Source organism: Lottia gigantea (genome assembly GCF_000327385.1).
Source record: "Lottia gigantea unplaced genomic scaffold LOTGIsca_67, whole genome shotgun sequence".
NCBI classification, from domain to species: Eukaryota; Metazoa; Mollusca; class Gastropoda; family Lottiidae; genus Lottia; species Lottia gigantea.
This window is the reverse complement of record NW_008710284.1, coordinates 579,337-600,667: the sequence shown is the minus strand read 5'-3', so window position 1 is coordinate 600,667 and position 21,331 is coordinate 579,337. Positions and strand designations below refer to the sequence as shown.

Below are 21,331 nucleotides of genomic sequence, written 5' to 3'. Positions count from 1 at the left end.
TTTATATATTTCTTCAAAAAGTTTTTATATTTTTAAAATTAAATTTTTAAATTTGACATCACGTGTAAAAACACTTAAGGCGTGACTTTTTATTATAGTTCCTGAGTTTAAGCAGACGTCCACAGCCTAAGGCGCGTCCGAAATTTGTGTTAATTTTTTTCATAAAAATTCCACATTAAAAATGAGATCACACACGAAATCGTCATTCGACACGACGTCATGTCACTAAGTCTAATGTCACGTGACACAGTCACTAATTAACCCTCACTGAGCAAGAAGACAAGTCTATTTCTCTAGTTTATATTTTCTTATAATCAGTTCTCCTCATTTCTCTAACACTCTGAATATATTTTATTTTGTTTGGGATTTTTCTTAATTTTCTTTACAAAAATAATTGTTAGCTAGCTACTTTGTTGAAAGCCCAAGTTCGTCCAATTTGTCCAATATCCATCCTTCTTTTAATTCTGAACACACAGTTTATGACACATAACACACTTCTCTGAGCCACTTATTCTTAGCTCACGCAAAATGCACGTGCATTGCTGGAAGCGACACAATTACATACATGCACACGCAATGATGACAACACAATTGTAGTAATCCACACGCCAATGTGTCACATCAAATACTGATAGATGGACTGATGTATGAGCCTAAGTGCACACGTGTCCATATCCTATGACATGATCCTTCAACATGTAATGCACGTGTATCATTGTGCCTTCACAAACCATCAATTCATTGTTTGTCATTCCGAGAGAAGTTGTTGAAGAAGACTGTTTTTCTGATCAGCAGGCTTGATGTCTTCTATGGGGGTCTGTAAATTTAAAAACATATATTGTTAGACACTATAGCACATCCTTAAAACATATAAGGCAAATCAGGATAAAATAGCTGTAAAGGATAATTCAAGAAGGTAAACAAATGCTCTGTGTACCACATAAATGCAACCAGAGCATCCTTAAAACGTGCAAGGCAAACCTGGCTATAATAGCAATAGCATAATCCAAGCAGGTCAAGTATGATACAAGTCGGCAGTACCATAGTTGGCTGGGGCAATACACAAATACTCAGTGTGTCACAAAGAAAGACGAACATCCTTAAAAAGAGTAACGCAATTCAGAATATAAATTGTCTAATGCTGGCGTCTTTGACAAAATTCCCTCATTGCATACTTCATGGCATTGTCAAGTTTCATTAGACCAATCAGGTGCATAAAATAGGACCTCAAACTCCTTTATTTACAATCATCTCAATGTTGGACTTACCCTGGGCTCTTTTTGGACGACATTAACTGAGGGTAACATCTCTAGCTTCCCCCCACCAATTTGTTTTACTGGTGGTTGTTTGATATTTGGATTCGTGAGTAATTGATTACGAAAAACCTTGGCTGCAGCCTCCTCTAAATCTGAAGACAGAAATCATTGGTTAGGAACTTGTCTTTAATAAACAGCAAAATTTGCAAGCCTTGATAGCAAAATTAATTTTAAATTGCTATCATTGCAAAGAGCTTTAACCAAGGGCAATGGTACCAGCTGGTAGACAGGATCCTCAAGAACCTAAGTTGTTATCCTTGTAACTCATTGCCAAGAATTTTGACAAAAGATCAGCTCCTAGACAAGACTTATTGTTGTGATCTTCTCAATTTACAGAGGTTTGACCAAGGACAAGCTAGCAGACATGCTTCTCAAGAACCTAAGCTATTATCCAACAACACAATATGGTTTTTCTGTATTATTTTAGTTTTTAAAGTGAACTTACCGGGTGTGTCTGATAAGGCTCGAAACTGTTCGTAACGTTTCCGTGCTTCCATACTGGATTGAGACACAGGATCTTCGTTTTTATCATCAAAATCACCCATTGAACCTCCGTGTTCCTTTGCCATGTCATTTACTAGAGAAAATATAACAGTGTTAGTGTTTAAAGCAACAAGTTCATAGCCAGCATTTCTTTGCCATATTTACTAGAGAAAATATAACAGTGTTAGTGTTTAAAGCAACAAGTTCATAGCCAGCATTTCTTTGCCATGTCATTTACTAGAGAAAATATAACAGTGTTAGTGTTTAAAGCAACAAGTTCATAGCCAGCATTTCTTTGCCATATTTACTAGAGAAAATATAACAGTGTTAGTGTTTAAAGCAACAAGTTCATAGCCAGCATTTCTTTGCCATATTTACTAGAGAAAATATAACAGTGTTAGTGTTTAAAGCAACAAGTTCATAGCCAGCATTTCTTTGCCATATTTACTAGAGAAAATATAACAGTGTTAGTGTTTAAAGCAACAAGTTCATGGCCAGCAAGTCTACTTCTCCAATCTAGTCAGAACAAAGATGATTGTTCCAGTGAAGGGACATCTTCATTGCGCTTTGGCAATTTAATTCAAAACTAATCCATTTTGTCATTTCTTAGATAACTGAGAATAAGAAAAAAACATACAACTTAAGAGTTGCAATCCTCACCCACCAACTTAATAAGCAAGCTGGCCATGTATTCTTCAAAAGATCTTAGCGCTAAGATTGTTTCAAGAATAAGCAGCCAGGATTGTATTTTTCTGAATCGCTCTTTTATAGTAAGATTCATAAAAGAGAAAAAAACGTACTTGTTTCAAGAATATCGAGTGGTAACTCTCCTCCGGTATCGTAGCTGCTGTTGTCAACTGGTAAATGTAGTTGATGTTGCTGCTGAGACTGGTGCTGTTTTTCTGAGCGAGCGTTACATTTATTACGTAACTCTTGTTTCACATATTGGGACGTAGAACTCGATGATATATCTCCTAAATTCTTTTTACTGCAAGTAAACAAAGCAAATCTTTTCAACCTTGGTAATTTGGTAAATGAATCAAAAATTGGCTGGTAATTTTTTTCAGCGCCAAGAATGTATAAGAAACTACTAAAACCATACAAAAGTTTGATTTAATTCTGCTATAAAATGTGCCAAGTTTAGAAAAACAGAAGCATCTGGAAAATAGAGAAGTTTTGGACATCAAAGAACGATCAAAACATTATAATAAACAAACAAAAAAACTTACACATCCATTCCAGAAATGGCGGAATCAATAAATGTTAAATCAAAATCTGAAAAATGTTGGCTGGGATTATTTGATGTGGCGGATGTAGATAAAGAAGCAGCTGAGTAACTCGGTGGGGCTGACATAGGAGGAGAGGTGAAGCCTGTTGACATGCCACCTTGACTAAATGTTGGACTAACTTGTGACCCAGGGCCTCGATTATTATTAGGGGACATCAACATGGGGTCTGGACTGTTTCCAAACGGACTATGAGGTGTAGATCTTGGTGAACCTCGACCTACAATATACAAGAAAATATGTTTAAACTACTGCTTTTTGTTACGCAGGTCGAAATATTTGAACGTGGGCTACAATTTCAGCTGCAGGATGTTTTGGTAGTTTGTCATGTTATATAAGTATACTACATGCATGCACTGTGGTTTAAAGACACTGATATCTGGTCTTCCTGGTAACAGAATGGAAGCCTGGATACTAGGGCTTGCCCCTTTTCCATATACATATGTTTTGACTCGGTAAAATTAACTAGTGTGGTATCAAACTCGAGATACCCTGCAACCGCAAAATCTGGCCTCGTAACATATAACTAGGCCATAAGATAAAATAAACGCACCTGGTGGTAAGCTCATCTGTCTCTGTAACATCTGTCGAGCGTACATCTGTTGGTTCTGGGCTGAGGGTGACATCATCATCTTGGACTGGTTCGTAGAAAACTGAGAGTCAGGCACGGTGAACCGATTTGGCACGTTCCCACCAGACAGAGATCGGTGTCTCTGTAGATTATACTGGTTACTCTGTAATACAAAAATGCCGAGAAAATATCAGAAAATTGCCAAAAAAAAACAAAACATGTGAACACGTATACACACAATTCTGAAATATTTGGAGGTAATTTTGCGTCGTTGATTAAAACTAATCATGCATATCCACAATATCATTATTCTCAACCAAACTTAACTTAAAACAAGCACATATCATCATCCACTTTCATATTTCTTAGACAGACAACAAGACTAAAAGATAATGCCTACTAGAATATAACTCAGATCATCAAGTGTTTTTAAAAACAGCTTTCCACTTGGCAAACCAGAAATATTTGTTGTAAATTCTAATGATAACTTACCATGCCAGGCTGGGCCCCTCTCATGTTCCATTGTTGTTGGTTGGTAGAGTTAAAATGGGGGGAGAGTTGTGAAGAAGGAGGGGTAGAAGGGGGTAACATAGGACTCAATGGTGGCTGTTGTATTCCTCCGGTACTATATCGTGGAGACACTGGACTCGGTAGATTTTTACCTCTCTGTAACAGAAAAACAAATTAACATTATTACCTTAATAAAATACTCAACCAAGTCTCAACCAAGTTTCAACCAAGTACCAACTAATAATACTAGCATAAACCTAAATACCAAATAAGCATTATCAGGTATGTGAACTCTCTGAAAGGGATGCTGAGTTGACAATCCCAAGTACTAACTAAAAATTTAAGGTATGTGAACTCCCTGAAAGGGATGCTGAGTCAACAAACCTGAATATCAAATAATTATTACATAAAACCACAATAGGGAGTGAAAATAAATATTACTTACCCCCACAGGAAGTGTAACGTTAGGGGCATGCCCAGTATTCATCAACTCATTCAGATTTTCTGGAAATGGAGGCTGGTTTCCATCCATTGAACCCTGAAAGATGTTAAATTTCCAATAAATACAATTTCCATTATCTAAAAAACAACATAGTTATCAGAATGGTCCCTTATCAGAGTTATTCATATACAGTTCAGCATTCTATAATTACAGGAACCAGACCATGTATTCTCAAAACGATCTTAGCGTTAGGATGTCCTAGAATCAATGTTAGAAGATAAGACTCTAGGACATCCTAGAATCAATGTTATAAGATAAGAACCTCGGATATCCTAGAATCAATGTTAGAAGATAAGACTCTAGGACATCCTAGAATCAATGTTAGAAGATAAGACTTTAGGACATCCTAGAATCAATGTTAGAAGATAAGAACCTAGGACATCCTAGCTCTAAGATCGTTTCGAGAATACGTGACCAGGAAGACATTTAACTGAAAATTGGAATGGTGCAAATAGAAACCATAAATAGCCCCAGATAAAACATAAAAAAGAAAGAAAACCCCTTAAACACATTTTCATCAATATATCTTGCTGATGGCAATCTGTCCTATAGCATTTCTTTAATTATGTTGGAATAATGCAACAAGAGGACATATAAACAGCTCAAAACCCTTTTTAAATTCAATTTTTAATCAAAATTCTCACCGAGGGAAATCTGGCCCCATAATGTCTCATTGGTTGCTGTTGCTGTAATAATCTCTGTCGTTCAGCAGCCTGCAGACGCTGTAACTTCTCAAAATCTTTCTGCTTCTGTTTTTGGATTAAATTTTGACGAACTTGAGCTCCCATTGGACTGTGATTCATTCCACGGAACATCTGTTGTCTAGCAGCTGGGCCAGGCATCCCTAAAAATCAACCATCAGTCTTATTATTTACATTAAAAACTAGCTAAAATCATGCATTTCAGTTACATATATTCATAAAACCTGACTCAAGCTGGCAACAAGTATTTAGATACACAATCCTCATTAGGACAGCTATTTTGTCAACTTTCCAATAAAGGGCTTGATGTTAGTTAATAGACAATAGCTCCTTCGCATGTCACTGACATATGTTTCAGATACACAATCCTCATCAGGACATCTAGTTCTATGATGGTGGAAACAGTAAAATTCATAAAATTAAGAGAACAGACCAAGCAATTTATATTCTCGTTTGACTTCTGTTTAAAAGGATCTTGTTACTTTAAAACCCCCCAAACCTTTATCTTTTGATGAAAAAAAATAAAATTTTGTCAAAAGGGCTAGTAAAAGTAACTAGTAAAAATATTTTGACGTACCTTGAGGGGTGTTAAATCTAGGACCAGGTTGCCCAATGCCCATACCTCCTGACAGTGCCTGATTAAACCCAGATTGTAGCCCAGGTATATTGGGCCCTGTCATATGGTTAAACTGCCCGTCCATGGCCTGTGGTATCGGCCCCATCCCAGGCTGATTCATGGTCTGATTTAGGCGACTGTGTTGCTGTGACACGGCTGCCATTTGTCGGTTCAACAACTCAGACATCTGCAACGAAAAAAGAATATGTACATTGTGATGAATTGAATACTGTAGGCTATAAAAGGGATAATAATTTATTTTACCAGCTAATTGAGCTAAGTTTCAGCGATCTGTAACACTTTTTAGCTTGAGGGTTCCAATATGGAATAATCTGCAACTGTAGGCTTGCTACATGTAGAATCAAAGGTTATCAAAGTACACTTGTCTCACTAGAGACACGCTCTGTTTTCTCATGGGGGTGGGGGAATTAAAAGTCCTCTCAGGCAAAGAGTCTGTGGAGGGGGGAAGGGCTAGAAATAAGAAAAAAGTAAGCCGACCTGACTAGGAGATGGTTGTTGATTGTTGGGGAAATTCGAATTTGAGACAGAATTGAGATCTTCGCCCATTAGTTGGCGCTGGATAGCGTTGATGGCCATTTGGTCGCTAGCATCTTGACTGTTGTAAGCAGGAGGGTTCTGTTGAGTATTACCAAGGAGATTGTCAATGTTGTCACCTAGCAACTGTTCTAATTGACTAATAAAAGCTGAGTCATCCATATTGTTAAGTTCGGGGTTTGACGTCTGGTTTTGTGGTAACCCTGACGACGATGTCTGCTGATTGGATTGAAAGGACAGATTTGATTGGTTGGGTTGTGGATGAGAAGCAGCAGCAGAGATCTGTTGTTGTTGTTGTTGTTGTTGTTGTTGTTGTTGTTGTTGTTGTTGTTGTTGTTGTTGTTGTTGTTGCTGCTGTTGTTGTTGTTGCTGCTGTTGCAAGTTGTTCAGCTGCTGATGATGTTGTTGTTGATGTTGATGCTGGCTGTTGTTAATGTCCTGCTCCAGTTCGGCAGCCTGTTGAAGAATACCTTGTAACAAAGGATCGTTACTGTCTCCATTATCAACTTCCATGGATTCTGATTGGTTCAACAATTGCTGAATGATGTCTAATTGGTTACTTTCAGAGCTCATCATCGAATCTTCGCTATTTTCATTCAAACCTGCGAATGGTTGGCCCGTTTTCGTGTTACCAGGAAAAGGGATATTAGGATTTGTTGATGGATTATCCCTCGAATTGGGGCCTGAGTTTCCCTCTTTTTCTTTCTCTGTTTTCACTTGTATTATTCTCTCTATGATATTTTTGGGCAGACGATCTTGTGGGACCATTGTAGGCTTTACCGTCTGCTGAGTGCTCAGGACCATATTTTCCTTCGCAGTTTTCTTGGACAGCATGTGAGCCAAGATAGCGTTATTTTTGGCTAAACAGCTTTGACTCGGTTCCGTGTCTGACATATCTGTACTGTCAACATCCGTAGCTGAAGCTTTACGTTTTTTCTGCGGCCCTCGTAGACGTGCACCTTGTTCTCTTGGCGATGTTGAATCTTTTTCCCACAACGTGTTAAAGAACTGGTCTAAATTTTTATTCTTCATGATGTTTCCTGCCACAGCCGATGATTTCGGTCCGCTGTTGATAAGACGTAAGATGGACTCATCTAAGAAGGAATTATGTTGGGGGGTGGTGTGACCCTGTGACCCTGAGGAAGAGGAGGGTTGAGGGTCCTGATGTCCAGACTGGTGGCGAGAACGAGATCCACTGTCAGCTTCTCGGATTGTCGTCTCCTGAAGAAAAAAAACAAACTTAATTGTCCTACTTTTTTATTGGGCTAATGAAAAGAAGTTTAATGTCCTACTGTTCTACACCTGTCACTTTATTATGCTAATATACACAGGAAATATCATCTCATGTGTTCAGGAGATAAATGTTGCTAAAATTGACTATTTCTGGGCAATTATAAACTTGCAAATTGTGAATCAGGCAATTACTTGAAAATTTACAAAGACCTAAATAGCCATATATAAATTTCAGTTATCAAGAATCTTAAAATCCACAGCTTCTAACAAATAGAGCAAATTTTCTGTTCTGTGTTAACCTCTCTATCTTAACAGTTTTGTTCGAATGTATTTAATTGATTAGGTACCTCAATCCTACTATAAGCACTGTAAAAAGGGTAAAATGTGGAGTCAGTATTCAGAGGAAAGTAATACGTACCCCTGGAGTGGATGCATTGTTTTCTTCTTCTTGAAGTAACTTCTGTAAGAGTTCCCCGGTTTTATCTTCATCATTTAAATTATTCAGAATCGAACCCGTGGCGCCAATATCATTCTCATCATCTTCATTTAATAATTGCTGTAATAAATATTATCACTGTTTATCACAAAATATATTTTAATAGATTATTTAATTCCTAAATCAAGACAACAATAAATCGCATGAATGAATGAATTTTTTTATACATCTGCTTCTTAAACTTCAGTTTGTCTCAATATTCACAAAAAAAAAGAAATCTTATCTTACCTTTAATATAGCATTGCTGGGTTTCTTCGCTTCGGCCTCGTTTCGATCTAAATCCAAATTAGAATCATTCTCATTGGACGTTTGAGGTGAACTTGTGACCTCTTGATCCATCACTGACGTGGCTCCGCCTTCATCTTCTTGACTTAAAAGTTTTTTCAGGATTAGGTTCTGTTTTCTCTCCTCACGAACCTTGTTATATCCTACTTCCGATTCCTCAGACGTACTTTGAGGCTTCTCCGGAGAACTGGTTCCTGTTCCAGGCTGCGGTGATTGGCTGATATTATCAAAAGGGGAATAATCCAGTCTATCCACAATTCCGCGACCAGACGAGGAGGAATCAGTCCGTGCCATTTTAGGCGATTTGTAAAGAGCACTTGTTTTTGAAAAAGAGGTATCCTGTGTTAGTAACTGACACAACTTACCCATTCCTCGTTCTGACGCATTCGCAGACGAACCACAGCTTGACGTATTCGTGTCAAAGTTCAGTTTATCGGGCATGTACCGAGGTGACAAGTCAGCAGATAGAGAATGTTCGAGTGATCTATGAGGGCTGTGTGAACTGACTGAACTTGATACTGGCTGTAATTCTTGACTTAAACTCCGCCCCCATGTTGATGATGCCGCTGAAAAGATAAAGAAATTGAATGGAATGAAGTCTTGTGCATTTTTTTGGTCGATATTCAGATAAAACTTGTACTGTTATGTACTATGTAATGAGAGAAGGTGATGCTCTCAATTAAGATAATGAAAACTGATATTGCACACTTGCTCCTAATTGGAAATATTAAGTTACATTGCTGTATAGTGAGCACTGATGGAAATCTTGTGTAATCAATGCTTCTAATTGGGATAATATGAAAACTTGCAATGCCATATAGTGTGCCATGAGGGAAATTTACAATTGACTGTTAATCTCTGGTCCAGTGAACATGTGTTTGCTGTTTAAGTCACTAAACCAAGATTAACAACAGGTCGAAAATGCACTATATAATATTTCAGTCTATGTTTAGAAGTAGATCTCCATGTTAGTTAAGAGTGGATGTAACAACAACATATAATTGAAGTTACGAAAGCACAGGCCGAGGTAAAAATTCAGCTACATCAACGTGATTTTTATAAAGTAATAAAATTAAATTATAAAGTAATACTAATTATAAAGGAAATAATTCTAATATAATAGAGTATTATATTAATGTGAAGTGTACATGTCCCATGCTGTATCAAGTCCGTGAAACAAACAAGAGAAGTAAGCCATGCTGAAATAAAAATAATATGCTAACCCGAGGGGGGAGACATTAATGGGTTCTTCTTATGTTGAGCAGGTATCATAAATTGTCCTCTAATTTGACCAGCAGAACCCGGACTACGTTGTCCGGTATATCCAGGCATACGATTAGCCGAGGGCACTTGAAATCCAGCACTACGGGGCCCTGGGCTCACTGGATAACCTGGGCTAGCTTGTCCGTCAAATGATAAAGAACTGGTTCGATGTGATAAACTTAAAGCAGCTGGTTTTTTACTGCCTTGATTAGGTAATCCACTAACACCGCCCATGGCTGAGCTGTTAGGCGACATTTTGGGCAAACTTGCCCACGGGTTGGACGTATTACTTGAATTCCCAGAACTCGCAGCACTTGTTAAGCTGTTCACTAAATCCGAAGAATTATCCGAACCGAATAAACTATCCCAATTGTCAAATCCACTTAAATTATCCGTTAAATTTAACTTCGGGTTGGAGGTTTGGGGGCCAATAAAATTGTTCTGCCCGCCTCCTAACACACCCATCGGTAAGGCAGACGTCATACCACCAGTAGCCATATTGTTATTCCGATTGTTATTTCCCACTGGTCCAATAATGGACTTCCTTAAACTACTTGAAGCCGAACCTTTTAACTCCACCTCTGAATCACAATCTCTGAAAGTAAAAAACAGAAACATTTTAAGCCACTTTCTACAACGAAATCTAAGCCTCATTCCAATTAAAATCTTCCTATCAATTTGGTCATTCGTATCATCTAGAAGTAAGAAAACATGAAAAAATATTAGCAGCTTTCAACAACATAATTATAACTCTCGACTATAATAAACTATATCAAAACTTACACGTCAAAAAGTCAGAAGAAACATAATAGAATAGAAGTTAAATTCTTTAAATATTAAATATCCAAAGGGGTTACAAAACGTTTCTGGGTTTTTCCCATCAAATACATTTATGGTTTCTTTTGCATCATTCCGATTTCCATACATTGTCTGTGGTTCCTGATATTGCGGAACTGCTTTACCATATATAGCATCACTATGGCAAAAACTGATTTTTTGATCTAGTATTGCACAATATTGTATAAAAACTCTGGTTGCTTGTTTCAGGGTGCTAATTTGATATATGTATATTGTATAATATCCACACTACAATTATAAAACCTGTTTATCACATGGTACAATCAATTTAAAAAGTTGTCATGGCAAAAAGTTTATTCTATCACAACTGTCACCAACAAATTCTTTTGACTTACATTGTTAAACACAAGTAAGGGAGACAACCTTGAAAAATTTGAAAAAATTCAAATCTGTTTTTTTTTTCAAATTCTTTAATGTATTTTGAAAAATTGGAAAATACTTTTTGGCAAATAAATATAAAGATTTATAAAAATTCTACAGAATAAAACTGCAATCTAGACCCTTCTTCAAAATTTAAGATAATTTTTTCAAAATGAAACCCAATTTTTTTTTCAGACCAGGGTCAACAACTATCTGATTTAAACAGGACAACTCGGATCTACAACTCAACAACCAGAACCCCCAGCCTCCATGCATCCATCTTCTATAGAAGGAATGTGCCACGACTGGGAAATATAATAGATAGCTACTGGCTGTTAACCTCTACAATCTACGCCAGGAGAAGTTTAATATGGACTGATCCTAGTTAACAGTGGAGGAACATATCTATACAACCACCCTAGACAATTAGAATATAATATATTAAGATCATATTGAATAATACTTACAGTAGTAGTAATTCTCCAACACCTCATTCTAGTTATACTAAAACTACCTTCTTTTATCTCATCCTACGCCAGGAGAAGTTTAATATGAACTGATCCTAGTTAACAGTAGAGGAACATATCTATCTTAAAATTATTCAATAATACACCTACTTAACAAGCCCCTAAGACATTTAAAAATCAATCCAACAAGACTTTCATGCAGGAAGATTCTTTGTATTTAGCTTCATTTCAGAATTTCTCCTTAAATCTATAGTGTATTAAGTTATACAAAACAGCCTCAAATATTCATCTCCCTAATATACAACGAAATTCAGTATGTATACCTTAATTTCAATCAACATTCAGAGAGACACTGGCCTAACAACTAGTGAGTTACAATGATTATTGACTAGTTTATACATAGTTCAGACAATCAACTGCTTAAACAACATCCCCTCTCACCCCAAACAATCCCTACAAATCAGATACCAGAGAGACTTGGCTAACAACTAGTGAGTTACAATGATTATTGACTAGTTTATACATGGTTCAGACAATCAACTGCTTAAACAACATCCCCTCTCACCCCAAACAATCCCTACAAATCAGATACCAGAAACTTGGCTAACAACTAAGGAGTTACAATGATTATTGACCAGTTTATACATGGTTCAGACCTGTCACCCCAAACAACTCCCAAACTTCAAACACCAAAGACTTACCTTACAACTTGATGAGTTGATATGATATATTCTGGTTCATTGGAACCACGATTACTGACCAGTTTACTCTTAGTCCTGACAAACACGTACTTTCCTTCTAATAACTTTAATCTGAATACACCACTGGTGTTAATAACGTTTTTACGCACTGAAAAATATAATCAATATAATATAAAACACGCGCACGTAGACTTATACAGAAATCATGCTTAACACACAGATGATAATATAATTAACACACTTTGATAACACACCCTAGAAATAAGCGTCATATTTATAGCATATTTATAGCATATTTTTATCAAGTGTAGAAAAACCCCATTTAACAGGGTCTTTGTTTTCTGACTCTACTCCAGCTGACAACTGTCAAAATATCCATCAGATGCTGGAATAGAGGCAGAAGTTTCAGACTAAGTTTTTATGTGTTAACTGATTTTAACATCGAGCCACACAAAGTTAACAACTTCAGTTCATGAGGATCCTTTCCCCCAACTGGTCTTTGGCCAAACCTCTTGGCATGGATGTTTCAGAATTATCTGTACCTATTTACAGTTGGGTCAACTGGAATAATGAGGAAAGGTGACTTATTTAAGACCACCAGACTTTCCAACCAAACTTAGAACTCATGACCACTATAAGAACATATCTCACAAAATTAAATATCTTCAACCATTCAGGCATGGACAAAGCATTATATAAACTCAAGAAAGCATAGACGAGAATCTATTCTTCATGCATTTCAGACGTTAAGATGTGCCAAGCCAATGGCAAGGGCAATAACTCTATAACTCTTACCTTCTTGAAAATGTTTGTTGAGCTGTTGAATATCATTAGCGTGACAGAAATCCTGAATGAGCTGCCCAATAAAATCTACTCCAATACGATGATTAGAAGCTAAATGACTGAAACAGGAATGAATTACTTGAGCATTAGGACAAACAGTTTATAAAAAAAATATGTTTACAGGTATGAGTTTTCACCATTCAAAATGAAATGTTGGTCTCAATAGCATTATTGGTGTTTATATGCAATTGACAAACTGAATAAATGACGATGTTTTATGGACAGATTTTTTGAGAAGTTGGCCTAGGGGTGTAAATTTATCCCTAGTATCTTTTGTTAGGAACAATCAGAGATTCGTAGAGATCTAACAATTCCTGAATTTAAAATATAGTTGAGATTCCTGGAGATCTATACGCCTCATGGAGTTAAAATTTATCTGAGATTCGTGGAGGACTCACCTTGAATCGTACTCTAATATTTTACCATTCAGATCTTGTTTAGTTATTAAATGTTCTGTACCGATCATCATATTGGCCTTTTCTGTAAGGTGAAGACGTCGAGCGATACAAACCAAACACCTCTGTTGTCCTTCTGTAATATAAAATATAATCATTCAATAATATGTCAATGATAAGAGCTGTCTCCCCTACCCACCTCTGTATTATAACATACCCGATTCTGTGTAAGACTCTGAAAAACTCTCTGTTAAATAGAGCTGTCTCCCCCACCCCCTCTGTATTATAACATACCTGATTCTGTATAAGACTCTGAAAAACTCTCTGTTAAATAGAGCTGTCTCCCCCACCCCCTCTGTATTATAACATACCTGATTCTGTATAAGACTCTGAAAAACTCTCTGTTAAATAGAGCTGTCTCCCCTACCCCCTCTGTATTATAACATACCTGATTCTGTATAAGACTCTGAAAAACTCTCTGTTAAATAGAGCTGTCTCCCCTACCCACCTCTGTATTATAACATACCTGATTCTGTATAAGACTCTGAAAAACTCTCTGTTAAATAGAGCTGTCTCCCCTACCCCCCTCTGTATTATAACATACCTGATTCTGTATAAGACTCTGAAAAACTCTCTGTTAAATAGAGCTGTCTCCCCTACCCCCCTCTGTATTATAACATACCTGATTCTGTATAAGACTCTGAAAAACTCTCTGTTAAATAGAGCTGTCTCCCCTACCCACCTCTGTATTATAACATACCTGATTCTGTATAAGACTCTGAAAAACTCTCTGTTAAATAGAGCTGTCTCCCCTACCCCCTCTGTATTATAACATACCTGATTCTGTATAAGACTCTGAAAAACTCTCTGTTAAATAGAGCTGTCTCCCCTACCCCCCTCTGTATTATAACATACCTGATTCTGTATAAGACTCTGAAAAACTCTCTGTTAAATAAGGCTGTAGAACAGCAGTAATATGCATACTCTCATATTTACATACAAAGGATTGTTTAACTTCTATATCTGTATCTACTTCACCTTTAGATTAAAAATAATAGATATTAGAGGATTCATTATAAATCTTGTTATATTTCTGGGGGATCTTCTTGTCCCTCAATGGTATCTTGTTATCCTCTTATTATTTTAGGAGAAAAATACTGTGTAGCTTATCGTGATAGGGGATTAGCGTAGTGTATAGAGTAGCTGGTTCAAGAGATGCAAGTAACATATTGTTATAGGGGATAAACCTTGTGTATCTTCTTATCTTGAAAAATACATGACATACTCCTTACCCACAACCCAGACAATAAAATTAAACAACCCCTAAACACAGGGCCTCCACCCTAGACAATAATATATCCCATCCCACCCTAACTCTAATAATAAACAAAAGAATACCAACTTACATGCAGGTTTAATGAGCATTCTACAACTAAAATTCTTAGCTTTATTACAATCAGAATTATCATTGGGAAATATTATATTACCTGCAAAAAAAACAACAAAAAAACTAATTAATATTATTAACATAAAACTTGATCAAAAAAACAATTTTCTCTTTTAGATGTCATATTTTTTACATCAAAACTTTATATTAAATGTCTGTTAGCAACAGACGAGTGTGCATAGATTTGCATTGTATATTCTAAAATATTCCTCGAACTCATCAAAATGATACGGTGAACGCATTTTAAAAATCATATCAATTTAAAAAAGATTTCATGCAAACCAAGTTGATAAAAAAGAATTATGCAATATGTCGATCGATAATGAAATGAATGGAGTTTTTCTGTGCCTACTTTACCTAATGAGGACGAGCAACACCATGCAGTGTGCAATGAGGGAAATTTTGCCAGGACAGCAGCATTAGCCAGCTTTTTCATTTCCAACTGTCAAGGGATCTTTAATGTGCCCAGCCTGTAGCACAATGGGCCATGGTTTTTTGTTTCAATCGAACGACTAGACACCTTCCCATGTAAGCATCACTTTCATCACTGACAGGGGTACCCCTGAATGTCATTAATGTAAAAGGTCATAACTGAATTCACAGTGATAGATTGTTGATCACTGAGAGAACAGGTTTGGTTAATTCTGATTTTATGGAGAAGACTTGAGAAGACTCCCAAAAGCACCGGCCATAGAAATTGTATAAATAACGAAATTAGGTAAAGACTGTTGAACAGATTCTGTCATAATTCCAATCTTTAGGAGCCGATAAACACTCGCACCTGAGAAAACTCACAAAAGCACCGGCTGAAGGAGTATAACTATACTTACCCAATGACATGGGCTTGAGATAATTACTAAATTCAGCGTGGTCTCCCACATGGATAATATTATAAATACTCTTTCCAACAAGATCATCCTGAAATTACAACACAATAGAATGAATGAATAAAAGATGAACAAACAAAGACATCCTGACAAATTATTTGAATAAAGGATGTAAGGACAGAAAGAAAAAATAAAAAGAAGGAAGAAATATATAGAAATGTTGAAAAAGCTCAAATTTTAACACTGAACTGTGAACACTATTACTGATTAGCTTAGCTAATAGATTCCTTGACTAAGATATGATTGGTCAAACGGATACCAAACCTGTCCCTAAAACAAGGAGCTTTGTTTGCCCTACTTTGCTAATTTCGTTTTGTGGATTTGTTTCTATTTTTATCTCCATCTTTCCGGACTTAATCAAGCCATCAATGAAAGGGAACCTTATTGTGATACAACTTGAATCTAACATGAAAAGTTCGTTAAGATCCTCTCCAGCTTTTCTTTCTTTTAACAATGTTCACAGTGACACAATTATCAAGTCTTTTCAATTAGCGCTGGTCGTTTCTATTTAGTTTCCGGAGACGTTACTCTCTAGAGACTGGATAAACAAAACTAATTCTGTTTCAACTTGTCAAATCTAGATAGTACTATATCTCAAGAGACTGGATAACCAAAGATAAATTGAAGTCCATCGATCATCAATTCTTAGTTTTCAAACTAGCGCCTTATTTCTGGGAGATAACTGATATATCCAGATTTTAAGAAATAGTGTAATTAAATTGATAGTTAGAATAATTAGTTATTGACCTCCAAGGTGTCTAAAATAAGTCAGACCCCTGATGATCAACTTTAAAGGGAAAAATCGTTTAAGATGCTCAAAAAGGCTTTCTAGAATTTGTTCGCGTATCAAGGACATTTACAGGCAAATCTACAGGGTTTTGGAAACTGAAATAAACAGATTTACGTCCTACTGTTCTGTATTTTATTATTAGGCTAATGAAGTTTAATGTCCTACTGTTCTACACCTGTCACTTTATTATGCTAATATACACAGGAAATATCATCTCATGTGTTCAGGTGTTAAATGTTGCTAAAATGTGGCAATTTCTAGGCAATTATAAACATGAAATTAGGAATAAATAGCCAATTTTAAATTATCAAGAATCTTAAAATCTACAGCCTGTAACAAATAGAGCAAATTTTCTCTTCTGTGTTAACCTCTCTATCTACATACTTAACAGGAATAATGTTTGAATGTATTTAATTGATTATGCACCTCAATCTTACTTTAAGCACTGTATGAGAGTAACTTTTCCAAGAAAGTGGCATTAGCCTACTCTTTTTCTATTTCCAACTGTCGACTTATCTTTAGCGTGCACAGCCTGTTGCAGATTTTCCAAAGGAACCAACCCAATCTGAATCTAAACTTTACCCCGGACAAAATCACAAACGTATTGATGAAGATGATCAAGGGAAAGTACTCATAGACATATATATATATATATAGAGCTGACTGGTCATTATTATTCTAGCTAGGGATAATTAATCAAATACAGGTCAAGGGTCAATTAAACACCAGGTCAAAGTTCAATTGATTTGTGGGTTAAAGGTGAGATGATCATCACAGTGAAACTATTTTATTGATTCTAGTAGCACAAATTAATCAAGAGAAACTCAGTATTATAGTGTCTGTTATGCCAACTTGTGAATTTGTTTCTGTTAAGATGGTTGGGTATTATCAACAGTCAATAACATTTCTGTAAAACGCTGAACGAGAACAGATTGTCAAAGGGTATCTGTGGCGCGCCTTCATATTGAGTTCAGAGGGCCTTTTATCTACAGTCAGTGTTACAGTGATATAGGAATAAAATTTAGAAAAAAACCTAGTACTAGGTCACGAAGTAAGAACTAGAGATTTTTTACAGATTTACTTCAGGGCATTATATTCAAGATTATACAGTTATCAGAAGAAAGCTAAGAGGGTAATATTCTTAAACAAGTAAATAAAGGGATATGTACATGTATAGCCACAAAATAAAAACTAAGTAGGTCTACAACAACGTGTCACTTTGATAAAAAGTAAGAAAATAGAAAAAGAAAGAGACAGATGAGGTGATAAGTGGCCATTAAATCATCATCAATAATTTATCTCTAGGTGAGATAATCTTAGGTCAAAAGGTCACAAAAAAATCCCTTGATTTCACGATTTCTCACTATTTTTATTCACACGTTTGTAAGTAAAATCAAACATGATATGACGGCAAAATGACTTGTCATGAACTAGAGACTTTTAGCAGGAAATTGTCTTCTTCGCTCATAAGCTTAACTAATGAATACTATCTCTTAGAATGAACATAAAATTTCAATTTTAAATATACATGTATAGCTAGAGTTTGTGCAAGACATCGTAGAGAAATCACAGTGTGAGACCTGCTTTAAAGGTATTCTACCTCTTAGAATGATCATAAAACTTGAATTCTCAAACATAGACAATGAGAGTGTATATACATCAGTGGACTTACCTGGTGTCGTGAATATACAACAGAATCCCTCTATATTCCGTTAAATTCTTAACACTACAAGTAATGATTCACAAATGCTTAACAATTTATCCAGTCCACTGATTGAATGAATAATCTTAATGTCTAAGTTTGAGAATTCAAATTCCACATTCATTGAGGATGAATACCTTTATATCCAACGCTAGAAAGTTAACTACCGTTTCAAAACTACCTCTCCTGATGAGGACTGTGAATCCAAAACATGCAGAAGCAGTATGAATTGAACCCTGGTAGTGATAAAATAACAGAAACTCAGACCTACCTGAATATATTTTAGGTAATCCTTAACATTTTCTGATACAAAAGTAACTCTTCCTTGACTGTTAACCACAAATAAAAAACTATCAAGTGTCTGAAAGAATAAAAAATAACAAATACAATACTGGAGCTAGAATTGGTCGACTCCTACCTAGCCCCTGATAGCCATTGCATTGGGCCCCTGACACTGACAGCAATTGTACCTAGCCTCTGATAGCTATTGTCTCTAGCTCTTACCTAGACTCTGATAGATCTGATCTTTTTGCAGGTTCTGGACTGATACCAAGTAAAAAAGGGTACTATATATTGGTCAACTTATCATTTATTGGACATGTGATTATATATATCTTAGGTAATGTGATTTGTGATCAATAGTTCTTCCAGTTTGCTTTATTTCTTTTTATTGTAATAAATCTCTTTTACAGTTCAATCCAGAATCAAAACTAGGTGGTTTTATGGCATATCTTTCAACTGTTCTATGTCATTTAAAACCAACGAGAGGATTTCTAATTTCAACCAATGGCTTCAGAAAAATTAATTTTGCTATTCATAGAGTCGATTTCAAAATAGATATTACTACATTCGTTTTTAACCACGTTTTTATACCAGCACGTTTCAAGTAACATCATGTGAAAGAAATCAATAATTGAATGTGGAATTTTTATCCGAATATACCCATCCTACACGTGGTAACTCTTGTCAACTCTATTGACAGCAAAAAAAGTGCTAACGCTGCTCTGTGCCCTACTCTACGCAGTGTTTTAAAGAAACGCATGTTTTCAACCCAGGTTTAAGGTGTGTTGCTACTTGCAATTAATTTTCCATGTGACGTGGTCGGCTATATATTGCTGTAACTCTCTCTCAGGTAAGTACGGTACCGGTAGTTATCAAAATCATCTGTCAGAGTCTTTAGACAGAGTCAGAGTATTTGGGAATAGAGACTAGTATGGTTGTGTAACAGGTGAATTTGAACTTGCCTTGCCTGCTATGACAGGGGGGGCAGGGGAGGCAGTTTAATGGAAATTTTCAAATTGAATCATGTTCTTAAAGTGCAGGAAGATTAAAGCTTTAAGTCTCTTCACTGGAGGAATGATCTGTTCACTGACAAGTTTCAAGATGAAGTAAGCTAGAATATATGATACTGATAGGGGTATATGGTAAGAATTGAAGTTAGATTATAAGGCGTTATAACTCACCTCTAGAAGAAGAGGACCAAGAAGATTACTGGCAAGAATAGACGGTTTACTGGACGATACCTGACTCTGTTGAACAGCTTCACTACAACCGGTTTCTACAACACAAACAAGATATAATCGTTACACAACGGTACATAGCAACTGAATTTAAAATCAAATAAAATAGAATACTTGTAAGACATTTACAAGTATCACTGCACATTAAGAGACAACAATTGGTACTGGTACTAGTGTTCAAAACGAATAAATAGAAGTCTATATCCATAACAATTGCTGTCTCTTAAATAAAATACAGTTTTTTTACGTCCTATTTTTGTACATTTTCTTACAATTCTGATTGGGATTATGAAGATAGACTACAGCCTCCTTAATTTCAATATCGAACCCTCAAGTGATCTTTTGAGTTCAAAGCCTGAAGCTTAGTGGTTTTTTAGCTGAGTTTCCTACCCAAAAGACAAGAAGCCTCAGCCCTGCAGGCCAAAATTTGAAAGTATTATCTTGACCTATTCTGTGATTGAACCCTGGATCTTCTGGTTATTGAGCTAATGTCTAATTCACTGAGCCCCTTCTTGTTGGAGTGGTAGAGATTTTATCTAACCAAAAATAGCTGTCAATGCTTGATAGAAAGTCTAACTTCTTGTACTATGTTCATTTAAAGTTATTGAGCTTAACAAGTTTCCAATAACAAAGTCAGTGTTAAAATCTATCATTTATTTGATTGTAACTGACAATTTCTTAATGAACAAACCCAGATATTGATTTCAGAAGTTTCTGTTTATTATACAGATCAATTGTTAACAGCAGGGATGTGAGTTTCACTGTAACAACCAGTCATGTGTGAATGAATTTCAAGAACGACCACCTGCAAATTTTGAGGACATTCTTAATAATCTGCTGAATGCTACCTCACCCCATCACAGCCAGACGTCATTTAAAAGTCTAAAGGGCTAGGACCTATATTCCTTACTTATCAATTGAATTTTAGCATTCTCGCCCTAACAAGCCTGATCCCTACCCCTAATAAAAGGACATGCCTTACCTTCCTTACTAATCTGTTGAATAGTGTTCACAGTTTCCTGGAGTATTGCACATTTGTCAGGTTTGGAAAAGGAGCTCATGTCCAGGTTGCTGGCTAGAATATATTCGGCCAATTCCTCTATATAGAAATTCTCCTGCTCTCTTCTTCTCTTCTCATTTAGACACTTGTTACTGTAAATAAAAAAATAGCACACATTACTAAAAATAGAAAATACACATTACTAAAAATAAGTAAATGTTACTAGAAAAATTGTTTGTACCCCTACCTCATTTTTCATTTCAAATATAAATTTTATAAGAAATGTTTCACAAGAGAATCTTCTCAGTCTCAACCTGTAGCATATAGGACCTTGGTTTATTGTCTTATCCGATCATGTGATTTAAGAGTAGGCTGCATTTGTCAGCTTTTAGTTGCTATCTTATATTATTAGAAATATTATACCAAACACAGTTGTACATCTAAATAGAGTAGGTTCAGAGGATAAAATCGTTTTGATGCAGCAGAATAAGCCTCCTCTTGTTCCAAATATTCAAAGGTTAGGGTGTCTTATCTCAATCTGATA

At 36.0% G+C, this 21,331-nt stretch overlaps 1 protein-coding gene across 1 annotated transcript; it reads right to left on the bottom strand.

Moving 5' to 3' along the window:
* Nucleotides 1-464: 464 nt before the first annotated feature.
* Nucleotides 465-21,039, bottom strand: LOTGIDRAFT_235614 (hypothetical protein; the record flags this gene model as incomplete). Its single annotated transcript, XM_009065023.1, has 24 exons — nucleotides 465-817; nucleotides 1,269-1,408; nucleotides 1,762-1,893; nucleotides 2,600-2,787; nucleotides 3,029-3,305; nucleotides 3,639-3,819; nucleotides 4,149-4,322; nucleotides 4,612-4,704; nucleotides 5,313-5,512; nucleotides 5,947-6,172; nucleotides 6,484-7,761; nucleotides 8,192-8,329; nucleotides 8,498-9,120; nucleotides 9,778-10,412; nucleotides 12,204-12,351; nucleotides 12,999-13,105; nucleotides 13,445-13,577; nucleotides 14,357-14,479; nucleotides 14,848-14,928; nucleotides 15,719-15,806; nucleotides 18,539-18,628; nucleotides 19,731-19,825; nucleotides 20,770-20,939; nucleotides 21,035-21,039. The coding sequence occupies 24 exons, from the start codon at nucleotides 21,037-21,039 to the stop codon at nucleotides 749-751; spliced, it is 5,394 nt and encodes a 1,797-aa protein (XP_009063271.1). The 3' UTR covers nucleotides 465-748.
* Between the last annotated feature and the right edge of the window lie 292 nt (nucleotides 21,040-21,331).